This window comes from Triturus cristatus, chromosome 7 (assembly GCF_964204655.1).
Source record: "Triturus cristatus chromosome 7, aTriCri1.1, whole genome shotgun sequence".
NCBI classification, from domain to species: domain Eukaryota; kingdom Metazoa; phylum Chordata; class Amphibia; order Caudata; family Salamandridae; genus Triturus; species Triturus cristatus.
In genome coordinates, this window is record NC_140590.1 from 1,728,390,108 (window position 1) to 1,728,413,812 (window position 23,705).

At 39.6% G+C, this 23,705-nt stretch overlaps 1 protein-coding gene across 3 annotated transcripts in view; it reads right to left on the minus strand.

The window, feature by feature from the left end:
- LOC146812909 (uncharacterized) overlaps positions 1 to 23,705 on the minus strand; it is a 1,154,794-nt gene that overhangs the window by 194,854 nt on the left and 936,235 nt on the right. For 2 of the 3 annotated variants that reach the window (XR_014966936.1, XM_085619974.1), the window contains exons 6-7: positions 18,187 to 18,240; positions 7,444 to 7,497 (exon numbers count right to left, since the gene is read on the minus strand). Coding sequence is in view for 2 of the 3 variants with exons in the window: in XM_085619974.1 (XP_085476100.1) it covers positions 7,444 to 7,497; positions 18,187 to 18,240 (108 nt within the window). In the remaining variant the exon portion in view is untranslated. The remainder of the gene's footprint in view (positions 1 to 7,443; positions 7,498 to 18,186; positions 18,241 to 23,705) is intronic. The other variant, XM_085619975.1, reaches the window with a different exon arrangement.

Sequence of the window (23,705 nt, forward strand, 5' to 3'; positions counted from 1 at the left end):
GGTGCAGCACTGGATTCTCTCCTGATTACAGGTGACTAAATTGAAAATCGCAGTTCGGCTGATCTTAGAGGAATATTTGTGAGTTTCAAAAATGGACACTTAGACAATTTTCTGGTGAAAACCACACAATGGATCCCTATGGAAGGAAATACAAGTTATTGGTAAGTAGGTTTAGAATTACTTTTCAGGGTCAGTGCTGGTCTAAAAGGTGCAGCACTGGATTCTCTCCTGATTACAGGTGACTAAATTGAAAATCACAGTTCGGCTGATCTTAGAGGAATATTTGTAAGTTTCAAAAATGGACACTTAGACAATTTTCTGGTGAAAACCACACAATGGATCCCTATGGAAGGAAATACAAGTTATTGGTAAGTACGCTTAAAATTACTTGTCAGAGTCATTGCTGGTCTAAAAGATGCAGCACTGGGTTCTCTCCTGATAACATGTGAGTAAATCGGAAATCATAGTTCAACTGATTTTAGAGGAATATTTGTAAGTTTCAAAATGGACAATTAGAAACTTTTCTGGTGAAAACAACACAATGGATTCCTATGGAGGGAAATACAAGTTACTGGTAAGTACGCTTAGAATTACTTTTCAGGGTCAGTGCTGGTCTAAAAGATGCAGCACTGGGTTCTCTCCTGATAACAGGTGAGTAAATTGGAATTCGCAGTTCGGTTGATTTTAGAGGAATATTTGTAAGTTTTACAAATGGACACTAAGAAACTTTTCTGGTGGAAACCACACAATGGATTCCTATGGAAGGAAATACAAGTTACTGGTAGGTACGCTTAGAATTACTTTTTAGAGTCAGTGCTGGTCTGAAAGATGCAGCACTGGGTTCTCTCCTGATAACAGGTGAGTAAATCGGAATTCGTAGTTTGGCTGATTTTAGAGGAATATTTGTACGTTTCAAAAATGGACACAAAAACTTTTCTGGTGAAAACCACACAATGGATTCCTATGGAAAGAAATACAAGGTACTAGTAAGTATGCTTAGAATTACTTTTTAGGGTCAGTGCGGGGCTAAAATATGCAGCCCTGGGTTCTCTCCTGATAACAGGTGAGTAAATTGGAATTCGTAGTTCAGCTGATTATTTGTGAGTTTCAAAAATGGACACTTAGAAACTTTTCTGGTGAAAACCACACAATGGATTCCTATGGAAGGAAATACAAGGTACTAGTAAGTATGCTTAGAATTACTTTTTAGGGTCAGTGCGGGGCTAAAATATGCAGCCCTGGGTTCTCTCCTGATAACAGGCGAGTAAATCGGAATTCGTAGTTCGGTTGATTTTAGAGGAATATTTGTACGTTTCAAAATGGGACATTGAAACTTTTCTGGTGAAAACCACACAATGGATTCCTATGAAAGGAAATTCAATTTAATGCTAAGTATGCTTAGAATTACTTTTCAGCGTCAGTGCTGGGCTAAAAGATGCAGCCCTGAGTTCTCTCCTGAGAACAGGTGAGTAAATCGGAATTCGTAGTTCGGTTGATTTTAGAGGAATATTTGTAAGTTTTAAAAATGGACACTTAGAAACTTTTTTCGTGAAACTCACACAATAGATTCCTATGGAAGGAAATTCAAGTTAATGCTAAGTATGCTTAGAATTACTTTTCAGCGTCAGTGCTGGGCTAAAAGATGCAGCCCTGAGTTCTCTCCTGATAACAGGTGAGTAAATCGGAATTCGTAGTTCGGTTGATTTTAGAGGCATATTTGTATGTTTCAAAATGGGACACTGAAACTTTTCTGGTGAAAACCACACAATGGACTCCTATGGAAGTAAATACATGTTACTGGTAAGTACGCTTAGAATTACTTTTCAGGGTCAGTGCTAGTCTAAAAGATGCAGCACTGGGTTCTCTCCTGATAACAGGTGAGTAAATTGGAATTCGTAGTTCAGCTGAATATTTGTAAGTTTCAAAAATGGACACTTAGAAACTTTTCTGGTGAAAACCACACAATAGATTCCTATGGAAGGAAATACAAGTTGCTGGTAAGTACTCTTAGAATTACTTTTGAGGGTCAGTGCTGGGCTAAAAGATGCAGCCCTGGGTTCTCTCCTGATAACAGGTGAGTAAATCGGAATTCGTAGTTCGGCAGATTTTAGAGGAATATTTGTACGTTTCAAAACTGGACACAAAACTTTTCTGGTGAAAACCACACAATCGATTTCTATGGAAGGAAAACCAAGTTACTGGTAAGTACGCGTAGAATTACTTTTCAGAGTCACTGCTGGGCTAAATGATGCAGCCCTGGGTTCTCTCCTGATAACAAATGAGTAAATCAGAGTTTGTAGTTCGTCTGATTTTAGAGGACCATTTGTATGTTTCAAAATGGACAATTAGAAACTTTTCTGGTGAAAACAACACAATGGATTCCTATGGAGGGAAATACAAGTTACTGGTAAGTACGCTTAGAATTACTTTTCAGGGTCAGTGCTGGTCTAAAAGATGCAGCGCTGGGTTCTCTCCTGATACCAGGTGAGTAAATTGGAATTCGTAGTTCAGCTGAATATTTGTAAGTTTCAAAAATGGACACTTAGAAACTTTTCTGGTGTAAACCACACAATGGATTCCTATGGAAGGAAATACAAGTTACTGGTAAGTACGCTTAGAATTACTTTTCAGGGTCAGTGCTGGTCTAAAAGATGCAGCACTGGGTTCTCTCCTGATAACAGGTGAGAAAATTGGAATTCGTAGTTCGGCTGATTTTAGAGGAATATTTGTAAGTTTCAAAAATGGACACTTAGAAACTTTTCTCGTGAAAACCACACAATGGATTCCTATGGAAGGAAATTCAAGTTAATGCTAAGTATGCTTAGAATTACTTTTCAGGGTCAGAGCTGGTCTAAAATATGCAGCCCTGAGTTCTCTCCTGATAACAGGTGAGTAAATCGGAATTCGTAGTTCAACTGATTTTAGAGGAATATTTGTACATTTAAAAATGGACACTTCGAAACTTTTCTGGTGAAAACCACACAATGGATTCCTATGGAAGGAAATACAAGTTACTGGTAAGTACGCATAGAATTACTTTTCAGAGTCACTGCTGGGCTAAATGATGCAGCCCTGGGTTCTCTCCTGATTACAGGTGAGTAAATCAGAATTTGTAGTTCGTCTGATTTTAGAGGACCATTTGTATGTTTCAAAATGGACAATTAGAAACTTTTCTGGTGAAAACAACACAATAGATTCCTATGGAGGGAAATACAAGTTACTGGTAAGTACGCTTAGAATTACTTTTCAGGGTCAGTGCTGGTCTAAAAGATGCAGCTCTGGGTTCTCTCCTGATAACAGGTGAGTAAATCGGAATTCGTAGTTCGGTTGATTTTAGAGGAATATTTGTAAGTTTCAAAAATGGACACTTAGAAACTTTTCTGGTGAAAACAACACAATAGATTCCTATGGAGGGAAATACAAGTTACTGGTAAGTACGCTTAGAATTACTTTTCAGGGTCAGTGCTGGTCTAAAAGATGCAGCGCTGGGTTCTCTCCTGATACCAGGTGAGTAAATTGGAATTCGTAGTTCAGCTGAATATTTGTAAGTTTCAAAAATGGACACCTAGAAACTTTTCTGGTGTAAACCACACAATGGATTCCTATGGAAGGAAATACAAGTTGCTGGTATGTATGCTTAGAATTACTTTTTAGGGTCAGTGCTTGGCTAAAATATGCAGCCCTGGGTTCTCTCCTGATAACAGGTGAGTAAATTGGAATTCGTAGTTCGGTTGATTTTAGAGGAATATTTGTGAGTTTCAAAAATGGACACTTAGAAACTTTTCTGGTGAAAACCACACAATAGATTCCTATGGAAGGAAATACAAGTTAATGCTAAGTATGCTTAGAATTACTTTTCAGGGTCAGAGCTGGTCTAAAAGATGCAGCACTGGGTTCTCTACTGATAACAGGTGAGTAAATTAGGATTCGTAGTTCGGCTAATTTTAGAGGAATATTTGTGAGTTTCAAAAATAGACACTTAGACAATTTTCTGGTGAAAACCACACAATGGATCCCTATGGAAGGAAATACAAGTTATTGGTAAGTATGCTTAGAATTACTTTTCAGAGTCAGTTCTGGTCTAAAAGATGCAGCACTGGGTTCTCTCCTGATAACAGGTGAGTAAATCGTTTTTTGTAATTCAACTGATTTTAGAGGAATATTTGTACATTTCAAAATGGACACTAAGAAACTTTTCTGGTGAAAACCACACAATGGATTCCTATAGAAGGAAATACACTTTACTGGTGAGTACGCTTAAAATTACTTTTCAGGGTCAGTGCTGGTCTAAAAGATGCAGCACTGGTTTCTCCCCTGATTACAGGTGAGTAAATTGGAATTCGTAGTTCGGCTAATTTTAGAGGAATATTTGTATGTTTCAAAATTGGACACAAACTTTTCTGGTGAAAACCACACAATGGATTCCTATGAAAGGAAATACAAGCTATTGGTAAGTACGCTTAGAATTACTTTTCAGAGTCAGTTCTGGTCTAAAAGATGCAGCAATGGGTTCTCTCCTGATAACAGGTGAGTAAATCGGAATTCGTAGTTCAACTGATTTTAGAGGAATATTTGTACATTTCAAAATGGACACTAAGAAACTTTTATGGTGAAAACCACACAATGGATTCCTATGTACGGAAATACAATTTACTGGTAAGTACGCTTAAAATTACTTTTCAGGGTCAGTGCTGGTCTAAAAGATGCAGCACTGGTTTCTCTCCTGATTACAGGTGAGTAAATTGGAATTCGTAGTTCGGTTAATTTTGGAGGAATATTTGAACGTTTCAAAATTGGACTCAGAAACTTTTCTGGTGAAAACCACACAATGGATTCCTATGGAAGGAAATACAAGTTACTGGTAAGTACACGTAGAATTACTTTTCAGGGTCAGTGCTGGGCTAAATGATGCAGCCCTGGGTTCTCTCCTGATAACAGGTGAGTAAATCGGAATTCATGTTTTGGCTGATTTTAGAGGAATATTTGTACGTTTCAAAATGGACACTTAGAAACTTTTCTGGTGAAAACCACACAATGGATTCCTATGGAAGGATATACAAGTTACTGGTAAGTATGCTTAGAATTACTTTTCAGGGTCAGTGCTGGTCTAAAAGGTGCAGCACTGGATTCTCTCCTGATTACAGGTGACTAAATTGAAAATCGCAGTTTGGCTGATCTTAGAGGAATATTGGTGAGTTTCAAAAATGGACACTTAGACAATTTTCTGGTGAAAACCACACAATGGATCCCTATGGAAGGAAATACAAGTTATTGGTAAGTACGCTTAGAATTACTTTTCAGGGTCAGTGCTGGTCTAAAAGGTGCAGCACTGGATTCTCTCCTGATTACAGGTGACTAAATTGAAAATCGCAGTTCGGCTGATCTTAGAGGAATATTTGTGAGTTTCAAAAATGGACACTTAGACAATTTTCTGGTGAAAACCACACAATGGATCCATATGCAAGGAAATACAAGTTATTGGTAAGTACGCTTAGAATTACTTGTCAGAGTCAGTGCTGGTCTAAAAGATGCAGCACTGGGTTCTCTCCTGATAACAGGTGAGTAAATCGGAAATCATAGTTCAACTGATTTTAGAGGAATATTTGTAAGTTTCAAAATGGACAATTAGAAACTTTTCTGGTGAAAACAACACAATGGATTCCTATGGAGGGAAATACAAGTTACTGGTAAGTACGCTTAGAATTACTTTTCAGGGTCAGTGCTGGTCTAAAAGATGCAGCACTGGGTTCTCTCCTGATAACAGGTGAGTAAATTGGAATTCGTAGTTTGGCTGATTTTAGAGGAATATTTGTATGTTTCAGAAATGGAGACAGAAACTTTTCTGGTGAAAACCACACAATGGATTCCTATGGAAAGAAATACAAGTTACTGGTAAGTATGCTTAGAATTACTTTTCAGAGTCAGTGCTGGTCTGAAGGATGCAGCACTGGGTTCTCTCCTGATAACAGGTGAGTAAATCGGAATTCGTAGTTTGGCTGATTTTAGAGGAATATTTGTATGTTTCAGAAATGGAGACAGAAACTTTTCTGGTGAAAACCACACAATGGATTCCTATGGAAAGAAATACAAGTTACTGGTAAGTACGCTTAGAATGACTTTTCAGGGTCAGTGCTGGTCTAAAAGATGCAGCACTGGCTCCTCTCCTGATAACAGGTGAGTAAATTGGAATTCGTAGTTAAGCTGATTATTTGTAAGTTTCTAAAATGGACACTTAGAAACTTTTCTGGTGAAAACCACACAATGGATTCCTATGGAAGGAAATACAAGGTACTAGTAAGTATGCTTAGAATTACTTTTTAGGGTCAGTGCGGGGCTAAAATATGCAGCCCTGGGTTCTCTCCTGATAACAGGTGAGTAAATCGGAATTCGCAGTTCGGTTGATTTTAGAGGAATATTTGCGAGTGTCAAAAATGGGACACTGAAACTTTTCTGGTGAAAAGCACACAATGGACTCCTATGGAAGTATATACAAGTTACTGGTAAGTCCGCTTAGAATTACTTTTCAGGGTCAGTGCTGGTCTAAAAGATGCACACATGATGAGGATCAAAGGTATTTATTGCCAACCACCTTTAAAATCATTGCTTATAGGTGAGTCAAGGTTAAGTCAATTATAGCTCATACACTCAGGCATCACCACTAAGAAAGAATGAAATCACATTCTACCTTTTCTTCTGTCATTCATTTGCAATATTGATTAAATGTATCATAGAGGATGTACAAGAGAAGAGATACCAGTACAAACTACTCACCCACTCATGCAAGGCCTAACCAACGAAAAACCATTTACCAGCTCATTAGGAAACTCAGATCCAGATTCCTTACCCTGGTTGCGCTCTGTCGCATCTGCCAGACATACAGCAGAGGCCGCTCCTTCACCCATCTAGGTGCTAAGACCTGGAACTACCTCCCCCTGCATATCAGAGCCTCACCATCACTCTAGCAATTCAATTAGGACCTCATGACATGAATGCTCAATCAATAGGAGAACAGGCAGCACTATCTGACAGCGCGTCAAGACCCTCATGGGTGAAGCAGCCACACTCTACAAATCCTGATTGATTGATAGATATGTTCATTTTTCTAGCATCTAGTTGTTAAGCCTAACTTAAACCCGTATACTGAGCCTCTACCATTGGGCTAATACAGATAACATTCCTAACAATTGGGTGCAATCAGTCGCCATAGGGTTAAGGCAATGCCTTCCACCATATTGATTGGTAACACACAGCATCCCCACAGAAGGGTATATAGGAATATGTGCAGTATATTGAAAATTGACTTATTTGTCTGTTCAAAAGAAACAATTTGCTTAATTTATTTTAGATCGACGTTTCAAACATTTTGTAAATCAAACACTTCAGAAATAAAAATGAACTATGCCGAAAAATCCCTAACACAAATTAATTGTTAATGATTTTTACCAGTGTCTTGTTCAGATTCGATACTGGGTTCTCCACATCATTTATTAGGTTGTTCTAAAACACAAAAAGTCAAACAATGAATGAGTTTATAAAGTACTTTGAAAGCTAACAAGTATATTGACAGTTTTCCCCATAATCTGCAAAAAGTGCACTAATCAGCATAAAAGCATGCCTTGCATTTGGCTACATTCATATCAGAGTATCAGATAATATGCACCTTGGTCCAAAGCCCAGGCCGGGATTTTGCTGAAATGTTCCGCTCCTCACAAAGATGCAGCTACCTTGCATTTTCTGTTTTTATGAAGGTGGGTAAGAGTTGAAAAGACTTCAAAGCAAAGGTGCAGCCACCCTGGGAAACAGCCTTTACATTGCATTAATTAGCACGCAGTGCCTTTACCATCCATTTTTATCACACAGATGTTTACCACACATATGAGTGGGTATGTTCTAACTGGTGTTGGTGTGTCGGTTTTTTTCGAGAATGGTTGTCTGTATTTTAAAGTGAGTGTATGAAAGTTTATATTAGGGTATGAGTGGGTACATCAGTGATTATGTGGAAGATGCCAAAAGTGATGTCATTTGAAATGTCATCAGTGATGTCATCAGTGATGTCACTGAACATGTCATGAGAGATGTAATATGTGACATCAGCAGTGCATTGCTGGGGTGCGACTTATAGTTAGCTCAGCTAACTATAACACGTGAATTTCTATGGTTTTGTATGAGTGAAATTTCAGCCTAACTATGAATAAAGTCAATGTAACCTTTGTTTTTTCCTGCGAATTTCTAAGGTTTTCTAAATGCTAATGTCTAACTATAATGTCCCTGAAACCTGTGTTTTTTTCACGGAATATATATTTATATCTAGCACCAGGACACCTTTGGGTAGCAGCAGCGCTTTACAAATGCAATTAATATTAACATTAACACACACACACACACACAAACATATATGCTCTACTTCTTGCAGACAGCAAAGGAGTGTGGTGTGTATGTTTTGGGTGCAGCCACTAGCACCCAGTGAGCGCCCACCTTTCAAGTGATCCAGCGGAATATGTGGCAAAGTGTTGGTGATTTAAAAACTTTTTGAATACGCTGGACCCCTGCTTACCTGGAACAGGTGAATTCTGCCATTCACTGATGGACTGCGACTTCGCAGGAGGAGATCTCTTACTTAGGGGGTTCCTGCTGATCCTGTTCCGGGACGCTAGCGGTGAGGTGAGGGGTCAGAGGAACTGCTGCCCGCGTAACATCACGCCCCAGAAGATCTTTGGCAAGCGGGGAGAACCAGCAGACACCGTCCACTAGGGCCAGTACTAACGCCTAATGTCTGCTGATGCACGGATACACACAGTTGAATCCGGGCCGCACTTTCCCTGCAGCAGTGCCCGCAGTGCATCCCACCAATCGCAAGGGAACATTGTGTTTTTAAACTGAGGGCGGCAACTAGTTCACTTAATCACGGCATCTGAGGAAGTTCGAAAGAATGAAACGCGTCATGCCGAGTGTTCACATTAAAGCGCAGTTCCACCTGAGATCCCTGTGTGTGCTCTACTTCTTGCAGACAGCGAAGGAGTGTGGTGTGTATGTTTTGGGTGCAGCCACTAGCACCCAGTGAGCGCCCACCTTTCAAGTGATCCAGCGGAATATGTGGCAAAGTGTTGGTGATTTAAAAACTTTTTGAATACGCTGGACCCCTGCTTACCTGGAACAGGAGAATTCTGCCATTCACTGATGGACTGCGACTTCGCAGGAGGAGATCTCTTACTTAGGGGGTTCCTGCTGATCCTGTTCCGGGACGCTAGCGGTGAGGTGAGGGGTCAGAGGAACTGCTCTCCGCGTAACATCACGCCCCAGAAGATCTTTGGCAAGCGGGGAGAACTAGCAGACACCGTACACTGGGGCCAGTACTAACGCCTAATGTCTGCTGATGCACGGATACACACAGTTGAATCCGGGCCGCACTTTCCCTGCAGCAGTGCCCGCAGTGCATCCCACCAATCGCAAGGGAACATTGTGTTTTTAAACTGAGGGCGGCAACTAGTTCACTTAATCACGGCATCTGAGGAAGTTCGAAAGAATGAAACGCGTCATGCCGAGTGTTCACATTAAAGCGCAGTTCCACCTGAGATCCCCGTGTGTGCTCTACTTTTTGCAGACAGCGAAGGAGTGTGGTGTGTATATATATATATATATATATATATATATATATATATATATATATATATATATATATATATATATATATATATTCAGCATAAGGTTAAAGTCAGCTTCAACAACAACCACACTGCACTCCCAGGGGATTATTTCATTCGGCTTTTCTTTATTGATGAAGTTTCCATCAACGCGTTTCGATGGCCTCTCGCCACCTTGTTCACGATAGTGAAAAACCATTTGTTTCTCTTTTTTAACAAACATGTGACATACACAACATAAATGAGGGACTACTAAAATCTTTCATCAACCTGGTGAAAAGGTAGGTAAAAAGCTGCCACCATTTTGGAATGTCTTTTCGTTTCTGTGCCTTCTTACACATTTACTACATTAGCATTATGAACAGCTGTTCCAACACAATGTTTTCATTGGCATATATCGCTTTAAATTATTTATAAATGCAATTGCTTAATAATCACATATAAATTTGTATATACAAAAAACAAACCTTAACACATTTAATCTTTCCGCCTATTTATAAGATAAATAGCAAGTGCTATTAATTATCTCGTAAAGTGCTTGTGCTTTTTTAGATGTAAACATTTACACTTAATTTCAATAAAGTGCTAGTGCACATATCTGTTTACAAAGTGCTAGTGCTTATTAAATGTAAACATATACTCCTTATTCAAAAGTGCTAGTGCTTCAAATAGATCAGTGTAAATAATTTCTACATTGATGTTAATTTAATCATACAGTACTGTTTAACATTAGAAATAGATTAAAAGGTTTTTTGAGGTATATACAATTCCTACCTGACTACCATAAAATTTATGTAGCTCCCTCTTAAAACAAATAGTTCAATGAATATCCGGCATTTTCTACTTCAATGTTAGTTCAAGTGGGATTTCCTCTTTTTAAATCTCTTCACCAAACTTTTTTTCAAGTTACTTTGACTTTTCAAATTTTCTTTAGCAACTGACACATTCCTTAATATAGACAAGTGTGTAGATCTTCATCCACATTCAAGCCCTGTGGTTCCTTACAATCGAACTCCAAAATGTAATAGGTTTCTAATTTACGGAGTTCCTTTTCGCGATCCCCTCCTCGTTTTTTCTTAGGGATGTCTGCAATACAACTGTATTGTAGACCTATTGGATCACTCTGATGGAATGTTTCAAAGTGTCTTGCGATTGGATACGTCCTATCTTTGTTTACAATCGCTCTTCTATGTTGCAATACTCATTGGAATACTGGTAAAGTGGTGCTCCCTATGTACATCTTTTGGCAGGGGCATTGTAAAGCATAAACCACAAAACTGGATCTACACGTTAGAAAACCTCTAATATTAATAGTTTTATTAAAAGATGTTTTAAAATGCGTCCGATTCACTCCATGCTGGCACGCCTTACATTTAAAACACTTCCTAAAACCCATTTTGCGTGTCAACCATGTGGGTGGTCCCAATTTTTTACTTTCAATGAATTCACTGCTCACAATACGATCCTTTAATGATTTGGATTTACGAAAACTAATCTCAGGACGTTTTTTCATTTTTGGACCTAGTATTGAGTCATTTTTCACCAAATGCCAGTGTTTATTTAAAATAACTCTGACTTCTTTGTGATTCTTATTGAATGTGGTAATAAACCTACAATCACCTTGTCCTTGTGTGAAATTCCTCTTCTTCTTCTGTTCTGATTTTGAGGGTTCAAATAAAACTTTTTTTCTATCTAGTTTCCTTGCTTTTAAGGCTGCCCCCTCTATCATGTCCTGTGGGCAGCCTCTTTGTAGGAATCTTTGGCTCATTTCCTTTTCAACTTTTAGGTATTCTTCAAGGTTACTACATGTTCTCCTAGCTCTATAAAATTCACCAAAGGGAATATTTCTGATTAAGAGGGCAGGATGAGCACTCCCAGCATGTAAAATCGTGTTCCCTGAGGTGGGCTTCCTAAAAACAGTAGTTTCTAGTTTGCCATTAGCAGCCTTTACTCTTACATCCAAGAAGTCTATACAGGATTTACTGTATTGTCCAGTGAATCTCAAATTAAGTGTATTACAGTTTATCTCATTAATAAACAATTCGATTGATGCTTCCGTGCCCTCCCACAGTACGAAAACATCGTCGCTAAATCGCACCCACAAAAGTATATTGTCATTCCAGTGTTCCAAAGGTGGGCCCCTGAGCACCTGCTCCTCCCACCAGCCATATATATATATATATATATATATATATATATATATATATTCACTGAAAAAACCATAGGTTTCACACATGTTATAGTTAGCGGAAATTTTACTGATAAAAAACCAATGAAATTGCCCCGTTATAGTTAGTGCTGGCAACTATAACTCACGCGACCGCAATCCTCTGCTGATGCTAATACTGTATTTAGACACTTATTTGCCCATGTCTTCTTCCATACATTTTTAGCTATACATATATTACAAATATCTTTTTTTATAAAGACACATATGTCATCAGCAGAAGATTGCGGTCGCGTGAGTTATAGTTGCCAGCACTAACTATAACGGGGCAATTTCATTGGTTTTTTATCAGTAAAATTTCCGCTAACTATAACATGTGTGAAACCTATGGTTTTTTCAGTGAATTTGCAAGGTTTTTTAAATGCTAATTCCTAACTATAACGTGTGTGAAACCTATGGTTTTTTCTGTGAATTTGTACGGTTTTTTAAATGCTAAGTTACTTTACGCCATTCGAGGCGTGCGCGCCCACTTAACGCAGTTCGTTCCGTGCACGGTTTTTATCAAATTTAATAAGCCCTGTACATTTGGTGGCCTTCGCCCACCAAAAGCACAGGGGGTGGGGTCAATGTGGATAGTGTTTTTTTTATTTCGATTTTATAATTTCATGTTGCCAAAATTTAGTTTTTTTTCAAATCTATTAAGCACTGTACATTTGGTGGCCTACGGCCACCAAAAGCACAGGGGGTGCGGTAAGTGTGGATAGTGTTTTTTTTTTTTTATATTTTTTTACCGTACGCGTACGGTAAGCGTACGGTAAGCGTACTCTGCGAAATTGCCGAAAAAAAAATAAAACCGTTTTTGCTCTTGGGGGATGTTGGGGGACTCCCTCACCATGACTATGTGGGAGGGAGTTGTCAAAACAGCCCCGTAACATGTTTTTGGGCATCATGTTTGATAAATAACACTCAGTGCGAGAGACAAAATGGCGGACGCCGCTTCCTGGTTTCGGCCGATTCGAATGTTTACTAAGATCTAAGAGCCAATCAGAATCGCGCTCGCGCACGCCACCGTACGCGTACGGTAAGCGTACGGTAAGCGTACCGTAAGCGGGCTCAGATATATATATTTATTTAAAGGCTATTTTCTCAGAATCTACTGAACAGATTTACACCAAACCTAAAAAAGGCACTTCCTTGACCTAGGGACTACCTCTCTGCCAAATTTCTAGTAATTCTGTTCAGCCGTTCGGGCTGTAGCTCTGTCTAAAGGTCCTATGGAAAAATGCATGGGAAAAACGCGTTTTGGGACCCCCCTTTTATCTCAGCCCCCGCTTGACGAATCCCCCCGAGACTTTCAGGGTAGGAGCGGAGCGTAGCGCCCCACCTATTTTGAGAAATTCGCGAGGATTCATCGACCGGCGCCAAAGTTATTCAAAATAGAATGTTGCGGATTTCCTATGGAAAAGGGGTCCTAACTATAACTACCTACTGGCGACCGCCAGTAGGTAATATATATATATATATAGGACACAAACAAAGCATTTAGTTTGGAGTTAGAACAACACACTTGGGAGTTTGGAGGTGGAACTGTCGTACGCCAGCATACTGGGGCATCACCTGATGTTTGGAGTTTCTCATTACTGAATGAGGCACCACGATGGACTACAGTAACCACCATGCAGTTCACCCAACTCTCACAAGCAGAAGCAACACACCTGCATCAAGGAGGAGGAGTCGAGAGACCACTAAATAGGAAGCGGTCTCCGAGTCACACCCAAGACATTCTTTTGTGATCGGCACTGATGACGGCCAATGAGGCCAGAAACGCGTCTGCCTGAATGCTCATGCCATGCAAGGACTGTGCTGTGATTTCTGTGAATGCGCTCAATTAAAGTCTTTGTTTGTGCCCGGAGCTGTGTCCCGCTTGCTTGAAATCCTAAAGGTGAGCATTGGAGTGGATTTATAGTCGAGTATGCTGAAACCGACGGGGACACGCCCTCTCGGTCTGGAGCTCCGCGTTTATCAGCAACTGTTTGGTGTGGTACGAGAAGTACAAACGCGGCGCCCCCCCGAGCGAAGTCATCACCATATGGTGTTCATTTGCAGCGAGGGGAGAGAGGAGGCAGCACAAGCTGCCTGACAAGGACACAAACAAAGCATTTAGTTTGGAGTTAGAACAACACACTTGGGAGTTTGGAGGTGGAACAGTCGTACGCCAGCATACTGGGGCATCACCTGATGTTTGGAGTTTCTCATTACTGAATGAGGCACCACGATGGACTACAGTAACCACCATGCAGTTCACCCAACTCTCACAAGCAGAAGCAACACACCTGCATCAAGGAGGAGGAGTCGAGAGACCACTAAATAGGAAGCGGTCTCCGAGTCACACCCAAGACATTCTTTTGTGATCGGCACTGATGACGGCCAATGAGGCCAGAAACGCGTCTGCCTGAATGCTCATGCCATGCAAGGACTGTGCTGTGATTTCTGTGAATGCGCTCAATTAAAGTTTTTGTTTGTGCCCGGAGCTGTGTCCCGCTTGCTTGAAATCCTAAAGGTGAGCATTGGAGTGGATTTATAGTCGAGTATGCTGAAACCGACGGGGACACGCCCTCTCGGTCTGGAGCTCCGCGTTTATCAGCAACTGTTTGGTGTGGTACGAGAAGTACAAACGCGGCGCCCCCCCGAGCGAAGTCATCACCATATGGTGTTCATTTGCAGCGAGGGGAGAGAGGAGGCAGCACAAGCTGCCTGACAAGGACACAAACAAAGCATTTAGTTTGGAGTTAGAACAACACACTTGGGAGTTTGGAGGTGGAACAGTCGTACGCCAGCATACTGGGGCATCACCTGATGTTTGGAGTTTCTCATTACTGAATGAGGCACCACGATGGACTACAGTAACCACCATGCAGTTCACCCAACTCTCACAAGCAGAAGCAACACACCTGCATCAAGGAGGAGGAGTCGAGAGACCACTAAATAGGAAGCGGTCTCCGAGTCACACCCAAGACATTCTTTTGTGATCGGCACTGATGACGGCCAATGAGGCCAGAAACGCGTCTGCCTGAATGCTCATGCCATGCAAGGACTGTGCTGTGATTTCTGTGAATGCGCTCAATTAAAGTCTTTGTTTGTGCCCGGAGCTGTGTCCCGCTTGCTTGAAATCCTAAAGGTGAGCATTGGAGTGGATATATATATATATATATATATATATATATATATATATATATATATATATATATATATATATATTCTGCAAAGTGTCACTCGGAAGCAACTTCCAGCTAACAAAAGCCGGCGAAGAAGGAGACGGACCACAGACAATCGGCGAGATGGAATTTATTCAGCCCAGTTACGGCAGTGACACGTTTCGAGCTCGGAAGCCCTTGATCACACAGCGGTCACAGTGAATATGATTCTTTTTAAATGCTTAAAGGTGTATCACCATGGTTTACTCGTGTTTGATCATGTGACCATAGGCATAGAGAAAACACTATCCGTTTTGTGTTCTGAGCTAATGCTCACAATGAATTAAACAAACAATTGTTTATGTATCGAGTTCAATCTCAAAATATGTTATACTGGTATAAATACCTGCATTTATAACATGTAAAAAAAAAAATATATATATATATATATATATATATCTCTAAAAACGTGTGCAAACTGATTACAGTGACGGGACTTATACTTATAGATTCAAATAGAGATTTTTGACTATGTCTGTATACATACATGAATCAATAATAGAACAAATATTTTATGCTATATTATTTCTTTTACATAAAATTCTATTATCTTTCTACAAATTCTATTTGATCCATATTGCACCAGCTTGTTGTTATTAGCTAGTATCAGCATAAAGTATCTAGCCCAGTCATTGCACACCTATAACCAATTAAAATGCATACATCTAAATTGCATATTTCAGTAAAATTCATTGAATGCTAGATAGTCAATAAAGTGCAAATAACAAAGCAGCTATCAATACACTGTGCAAAAACTGTGCAAATTAATGCATATATTCATTAAAGTGCATACCGAATGAATAAATAAATGAATATACATAGTGATAACAATGAAACAACCATTTCTGGAAAATATTGTTAAAATCATATATACAATATTCCAACATATTTTCATATCGGTAAAAAATAGTGGTGAAAAAGAGAGGAAAAATTATGTGTGTTGTTTTTTTATAAGGCAAGCATTGAAGTTATGTAAATTGTTTTGGTCAAAAAGGTCAATTTCATTTTAATTTTGTACTTAATATTAGGGAACCAATATATTAAGATCGCAATACAACTAGAATTACATTTGTTGTATTGCATCAGCAAGGTCAAGAGGAAACACAAGTGTCATATTTTCGATTCATTTGATGTAGTAGATAAAAATTCCAATAGATAGGGATGCCAGTACATAGAGACATGGGGGACTGAAGGCATTACATGAAATTGTGCATGTCCTCAGTATTGTTCAATCCATTAGGCCACTTGCTATCGAACTCTAGAATTATTTTTGTTTCGAGTTGTCTTATCTCTGTCTGGAGTGGCACAGTAGGTGAAAAACCATGGACTGGAAAGCGGACTCAACTACCAGTGGCTTAAACTTTTCTTTTTGCAAGCATTCTGCCAATTATCACTGTATTTGGGCTAAAAAATGATGTCGAAGCATGTCCAGTCAGAGTTAAGAACTAAGAAAACCACCATTTTTGTGTTTGGGCATAACAATTAAAGCTGGTAATAAGATATTGTTGCAACATCTGAGTGCAGTGCAATACTGCATTTAGAAATGTGGCACAGGCTGCCTTCTGCATGTGTTTTACTGTCAATACAAATTCTCTAAGGAAACTAAACACACCCTGGGAGCAATATTTAACTGCAGCACCTACTTCTAGCTTATTATTTGTTCTTCCTTCAAGCTATTTTTTCAAATGTAAAAAGGCTCTTACAAACCAGCTTCAGAGCCACAATGCTGTTCATCCATGAAGATTAAATCTTGATGAAATTCCATGTCATTTTCTCAAAATTATTTAAGTCAACATTAACATTAGAAGATTACTTGTGGGGTAAACAATATTCAAATGTGTTCCTTAATCTCCTTAATGTTTTCCTTGAAGTCAGAGACATTTAATTTTAGTCAAAAACATTTTTCTGAGATTTCCCATGTTTAAACAACAAATAGTATACCCTCTCCACGGCACCCTATCCTTTCCCAAACCTGAACTCTTTATTTTTCCTAACATACTACCTTTAATCTATCTGTCACCTTAAATCAAGTGACAGACAGGAGTAAAGGGCTGAAATTTTCTCATAGGAAAAACAGAACTAATTCAATAAATGGCCCAAAGATTTGAAGAGCAAAAATATCCAATCATTAGATGAAAATACGAAATTAAAGAAAGCAAAAACTGACAATTGTTGATAACCGCTGATACACATGATGAGGATCAAAGGTATTTATTGCCAACCACCTTCAAAATCACTGCTTTGTAGGTAAGTCAAGGTTAAGTCAATTATAGCTCATACACTCAGGCATCTCCACTTAGAAAGAATGAAATCAAGTAGCTGACTTTAAAAGAATTCTACCTTTTCTTCTGTCATTCATTTGCAAGATTGATTAAATGTATCATAGAGGACGTACAAGAGAAGAGATACCAGTACAAACTACTCACCCACTCATGCAAGGCATCACACTAATAAGGACTGGTGTACCTTAACCAGCGCAAAACCATGTACCAGCCCATTAGGAAACTCAGATCCAGATTCCTTGCCCTGGTTGCGCTCTGTCGCATCTGCCAGACATACAGCAGAGGCCGCTCCTTCACCCATCTAGGTGCTAAGACCTGGAACTACCTTCCCGTGCATATCAGAGCCTCACCATCGCTCTAGCAATTCAATTAGGAACTCATGACATGGATGCTCAATCAATAGGAGAACAGGCAGCACTATCTGACAGCGCGTCAAGACCCTCATGGGTGAAGCAGCCACACTCTACAAATCCTGAGTGATTGATAGATATGTTCATTTTTCTAGCATCTAGCTGTTAAGCCTAACTTAAACCCGTATACTGAGCCTCTACCATTGGGCTAATACAGATAACATTCCTAACAATGTGGTGCAATCAGTCGCCATAGGGTTAAGGCAATGCCTTCCACCATATTGATTGGTAACACACAGCATCCCCACAGAAGGGTATATAGGAATATGTGCAGTATATTGAAAATTGACTTCTTTGTCTGTTTAAAATTAACAATTTGCTTTATTTATTTTAGATCGACGTTTCAAACATTTTGTAAATCAAACACTTCAGAAATAAAAATGAACTATGCTGAAAAATCCCTAACACAAATTAATTGTAAAGGATTTTTACCAGTGTCTTGTTCAGATTCGATACTGGGTTCTCCACATCATTCATTACGTTGTTCTAAAACACAAAAAGTCAAACAATGAATGAGTTTATGAAGTACTTTGAAAGCTAACAAGTATATTGACAGTTTTCCCCCCAATCTGCAAAAAGTGCACTAATCAGCATAAAAGCATGCCTTGCATTTGGCTACATTCATATCAGAGTATCAGATAATATGCACCTTGGGCCAAAGCCCAGGCCGGGATTTTGCTGAACTGTTCCGCTCCTCACAAAGATGCAGCTACCTTGCATTTTCTGTTTTTATAAAGGTGGGTAAGAGTTGAAAAGACTTCAAAGCAAAGGGGCAGCCACCCTAGGAACAGCCTTTACATTGCATTAATTAGCACGCAGTGCCTTTACCATCCTTTTTTATCACACAGATTTTTACCACACATATGAGTGGGTATGTTCTAACTGGTATTGGTGTGTCTGGTTTTTTTCGAGAATGGTTGTCTGCATTTTAAAGTGACTGTATGAAAGGTTATATTAGGGTATGAGTGGGTACATCAGAGATTATGTGGAAGATGTCACCAGTGATGTCATTTGAGATGTCATCAGTGATGTCATCAGTGATGTCACTGAACATGTCATGAGAGATGTAATATGTGACATCAGCAGTGCATTGCTGGGGTGCGACTTATAGTTAGCTCAGCTAACTATAACACGTGAATTTCTATGGTTTTGTATGAGTGAAATTGCAGCCTACCTATAAAAATATATATATATATATATATATATATATATATATATATATTATTTTTTTTTTTTTCGGCAAAGTGTCACTCCACAGCAACGTCCAGCTAACAAAAGCCGGCGAAGAAGGAGACGGGCCACAGAGAATCGGCGAGATGGAATTTATTCAGCCCAGTTATAGCAGTGATGCGTTTCGAGCTCGGAAGCCCTTGATCACACAGCGGTCACAGTAAATATGATTCTTTTTAAATGCTTAAAGGTGTATCACCATAGTTTACTCGTGTTTGATCATGTGACCATAGACATAGATAAAACACTATCCGTTTTGTGTTCTGAGCCAATGCTCACAATGAATTAAACAAACAATTTTTTATGTATCGAGTTCAATCTCAAAATGTGTTATACTGGTATAAATACCTGCATTTATAACATGTAAAAAAAAAAAAAAATATATATATATATATATATATATATATATATATATATATATATATATATATATATATATATTACCTACTGGCGGTCGCCAGTAGGTAGTTATAGTTAGGACCGTGTTTCCATAGGAAATCTGAAAATTCTATTTTGAATAACTTTGGCGCTGGTTGACGAATCCTCGCGAAATTTTCAAAACTAATGGGGCGCTCCTCTCAGCTCCTACCCTGAAAGTTTCGGGGGGATTCGTCAAGCGGGGGCCGAGAAAAAAGGGGGGTCCCAAAACGCGTTTTCCCCATGCATTTTTCCTTAGGGACTTTAGTCGCAGCTACAGCCCGAACGGCTGAACAGAATTATGTGAAATTTGGCAGAGAGGTAGCCATAAGGTCCATGAAGTGCCTTTTGCAGGTTTGGTGTAAATCTGTTCAGTATTTCCTGAGAAATTAGCATTTAAATCAATATATATATCTGTACGCGCGTACCGTGCGCGCACTGAGCAAGTCCTGTGCGCGCACCTTGCCATGCGCGAGCGCACTTCTGATTGGTTGTTAGATGTCAGTAAACATTCGAATCGGTGGAAATCAGGAAGCGGCGGCCGCCATTTTGTCTCTCGCATAAAGAGGGGGTGATAAACAAAGGGGGAGAACTTGAAAAGGGGGCAGAGTGGGGAGATATTGACCCACTAGGCATTGTAAGGGGGTCACAGTAGGACCTTGTAGGGCAAAAAAAAAAATTTATATTTTGAATAAAAATATCGCCGAGTGCGCGCACCCAGCGCGCACCCGAAAAAAAACTTTAATAAAAAAAATAATAAAAAATCGCATTTAAGTGTTTAGATATAAGGTGGCTCTAAAAAGAGCCCTTGTGTTTATTGTGTGTTTTTTGGTACCTACAAGTAAGTACCGATGCAGAGTCTAAAGTTCAAGAGGAAGACTCTGTTGCCTTCATCAGTGAAGTGTACACCATCTCCTCTATAAATGTCTTGCATGTTGTAACGCAAGTTGTTGTGGTATATAGAACCCATACCATAGTCTCTGAGGAAAGCAGAAATAGATTTGTTGACGTGCTTCCTTGCTTTGTCAATCTGCGGACAAAATTGGTTGGACCAGTTCCACTTTTGCCTTTGGCATATGTTAGAATATACAAAGGCAGTTTGTGGAAAAAGCGACATCAATTGCACAAAGGTGTCCTTAATAAGCATTTCCAGACCTACCCCAGTTAAAGTGCCTAGGTCATTACCACCACAGTGCACAATAATAAGGTTAGGCTGTGGGAGATGTAGAAAGGTTTTAACCAAAGGCATTAATTGGTGCCACTTTAACCCTCTCTGACCAATCCATTTAATGTCTACATTTGGCAAAGCAAGGTCTCTCACCATGCCTCTTTTTTCTGCAAATGTTTCACTCCAGAAGACATAGCTGTGACCTACAATCCACACTGTGAACATCTTCCATGGAGATCTGGATGCACTCAGGAGGTGTCTTTCAGTAGAAAGGCAATAAGAAATGAAAGACAGTTGAAAAATGGGGGCACACATACTTTTTTTTTATAAAAAGAACTCATTGGCTGTTTCAAACCATTCTACACTAAAAACTAGGCTGTATGTTTAAATTTTAAAAAGCATGTTTTGTATTGGTTCAGAAAAATGTGTGAGCAAAGAACATTAGTTTGGATTTGCTGTTAGGTTTGAAAAGTCAAGCACTCTTGCTCTTTGGATATGAAACATTGTCTGCTGAACTTCTGACCTCTCTGCTCACACCTGTGTTCCATGACCTGTTGCTATGGTAGCAGGCAGAAGTCAAGTTGGGGGAAGGGTACATTTGGAAAGGGGTTGAAGTTTTCAACCAATAGAAATGTGTGATTTCATTTGAAAAAAAGTGGGAAGCACTGAGATTGGAAATTAACATGTATATGTGTGAAAAAAGAGAGGGAAACATTGCCATTTCTTGTTCTGCAGAGAGGAGAGAGGTGTAGAGCTCTGATATTCTGACTCTGATAGTCTGCTGTTTGAGTGGCACATTTCTTTCACAACTAACTAATTTTAAAGGTGAGTTATGAGTTTGAGAGGGGAAGTATGTGGTGATTTTTGAGATAAATATTAGAATTGTGAATCTTCTTCAAAAGTTATGTTTTACATTTTGAGGTTTGGGAGATATTTAACTGTCTTGAACTTGTAAGATATTAAGGACTATGTTTTCACCATAAGTTAATGTGTACTGGTAACAATGAGGAATACTGTTTTGTGCCTACCATCAAACCATGAGTCTGTGTGCAGAGAAGAATTATTGACAGAGATTTAATTTGCGTTGCTGTTGAAAAGTAAGACTTGCAGTTGAAAGAAAAGGACAGCTTGTTTTTAATTGTGATGGTTAGGATTTAGCAGAAATCACTTTGAAGGAAAAGAGAGGAAAATGGCAGCACATTTGAAAAAAGCATTAGTTCTGTAAGAATTGGTGACCCAGGAAAGGGTCAGCCTGTGTTTTGTGCCTACCAACACAGCATGAGTCTGTGTGCATATAGGAATTGTTGTCTGAGATTTAATTTGTGAAGTTGATGTTCTGTAAGGATTGCAGACCCAGGAAAGGGGCAGCCTGTGCTTTGTGCCTACCAACACAGCATGAGTCTGTGTGCATATAGGAATTGCGGCCAGAGATGTATTTTGTGTTGCAGTTGTTTTGTAAAACATGCACTTGCAGGAAAGGGACAGCTTGTTTTCTTCAAATGTGGTGGTTAGCACTCAGCAGAGATCACTTAATCGCAAATTGGAGGTAAAAGCTAAAAAATGTGAAACCAACAGGGTAGATTTCCCTTTCAAAATAGCAAAGGCACATGTAGATGCAATATGTTCAAAACTGAAAATAACCCTTAGCACACATGCACTGTTACATATATCTCTGCAGTCTTCATGCAGTTCTGGAAGTCTCTTTGCTGATCTGTCTTGCACCAGACAATACACAATCTTCAGAAACACACTCTTGGCACACACGCAGCAGCTTCTCCAACACTCTCATGTGTAGTACTCAGCTCTGTGTGCTGTTTCAGATAGCAATGTGTAATGCAAAAACATTCAACGTCACCAAGGCCTCATTTAAATTGATCTAGTCTAATCACTCACCCTGTAACACATGGTCATGGTCTTAAGGAGCTGTTAGGACATGTGCTGTTTTCTGCTTCTGTAAATGAGAAGGGAAATGTGTCAGGCTGTAACAGTAATTTGGTACTATTCAGGGACACTGTTTTGTTCCAAAAAACATAGCATGAGTCTGTGTGCGCACAGGAATTGTGGGCAGAGATTTAATTTGTGAAGATGTTGTTCAGTAAGAAATGCAGTAGCCTGTGTTATGTGCCTAAAATGATGGCATGACTCTGTGTGCACACAGTAATTGTGGGCAGAGATTTAATTTATGAAGTTGTCGTTCAGTAAGAAATGCAGTCCCAGGAAAGGGGCAGCCTGTGTTATGTGCCTAAAATGATGGCATGAGTCTGTGTGCGCACAGGAATTGTGGGCAGAGATTTAATTTGTGAAGATGTTGTTCAGTAAGAATTGCAGTCCCAGGAAAGGGGCAGCCTGTTGTGTTTACACAAATTATCCCTTAGCACACATGCACTGTTACATACATCCCTGCAGTCTTCATGCAGTTCTGGAGGTCTCTTTGCTCATCTGTCTTGGACCAGACAATACACAGTCTTCAGAAACACACTCTTGGCACACACGCAGCAGCTTCTGCAACACTCTCATGTGTAGATACTCAGCTCTGTGTGCTGTTTCGGATAGCACTGTGTAATGCAAACACATTCAACGTCACCAAGGCCTCATTTAAATTGATCTAGTCTAATCACTCACCCTGTAACACATGGTCATGGTCATAAGGAGCTGTTAGGACAGGTGCTGTTTTCTGCTTCTGTAAATGATAAGGGAAATGTGTCAGGCTGTAACAGTAATTTGGTACTATTCAGGGACACTGTTTTGTTCCAAAAAACATAGCATGAGTCTGTGTGCGCACAGGAATTGTGGGCAGAGATTTAATTTGTGAAGATGTTGTTCAGTAAGAAATGCAGTCCTAGGAAAGGGGCAGCCTGTGTTATGTGCTTAAAATGATGATATGACTCTGTATCCACACAGGAATTGTGGGCAGAGATTTAATTTATGAAGTTGTTGTTCAGTAAGAATTGCAGTCCCAGGAAAGGGGCAGCCTGTGTTATGTGCCTAAAATGATGGCATGAGTCTGTGTGCGCACAGGAATTGTGGGCAGAGATTTAATTTGTGAAGATGTTGTTCAGTAAGAAATGCAGTCCCAGGAAAGGGGCAGCTTGTGTTATGTGCTTAAAATGATGGCATGAGTCTGTGTGCGCACAGG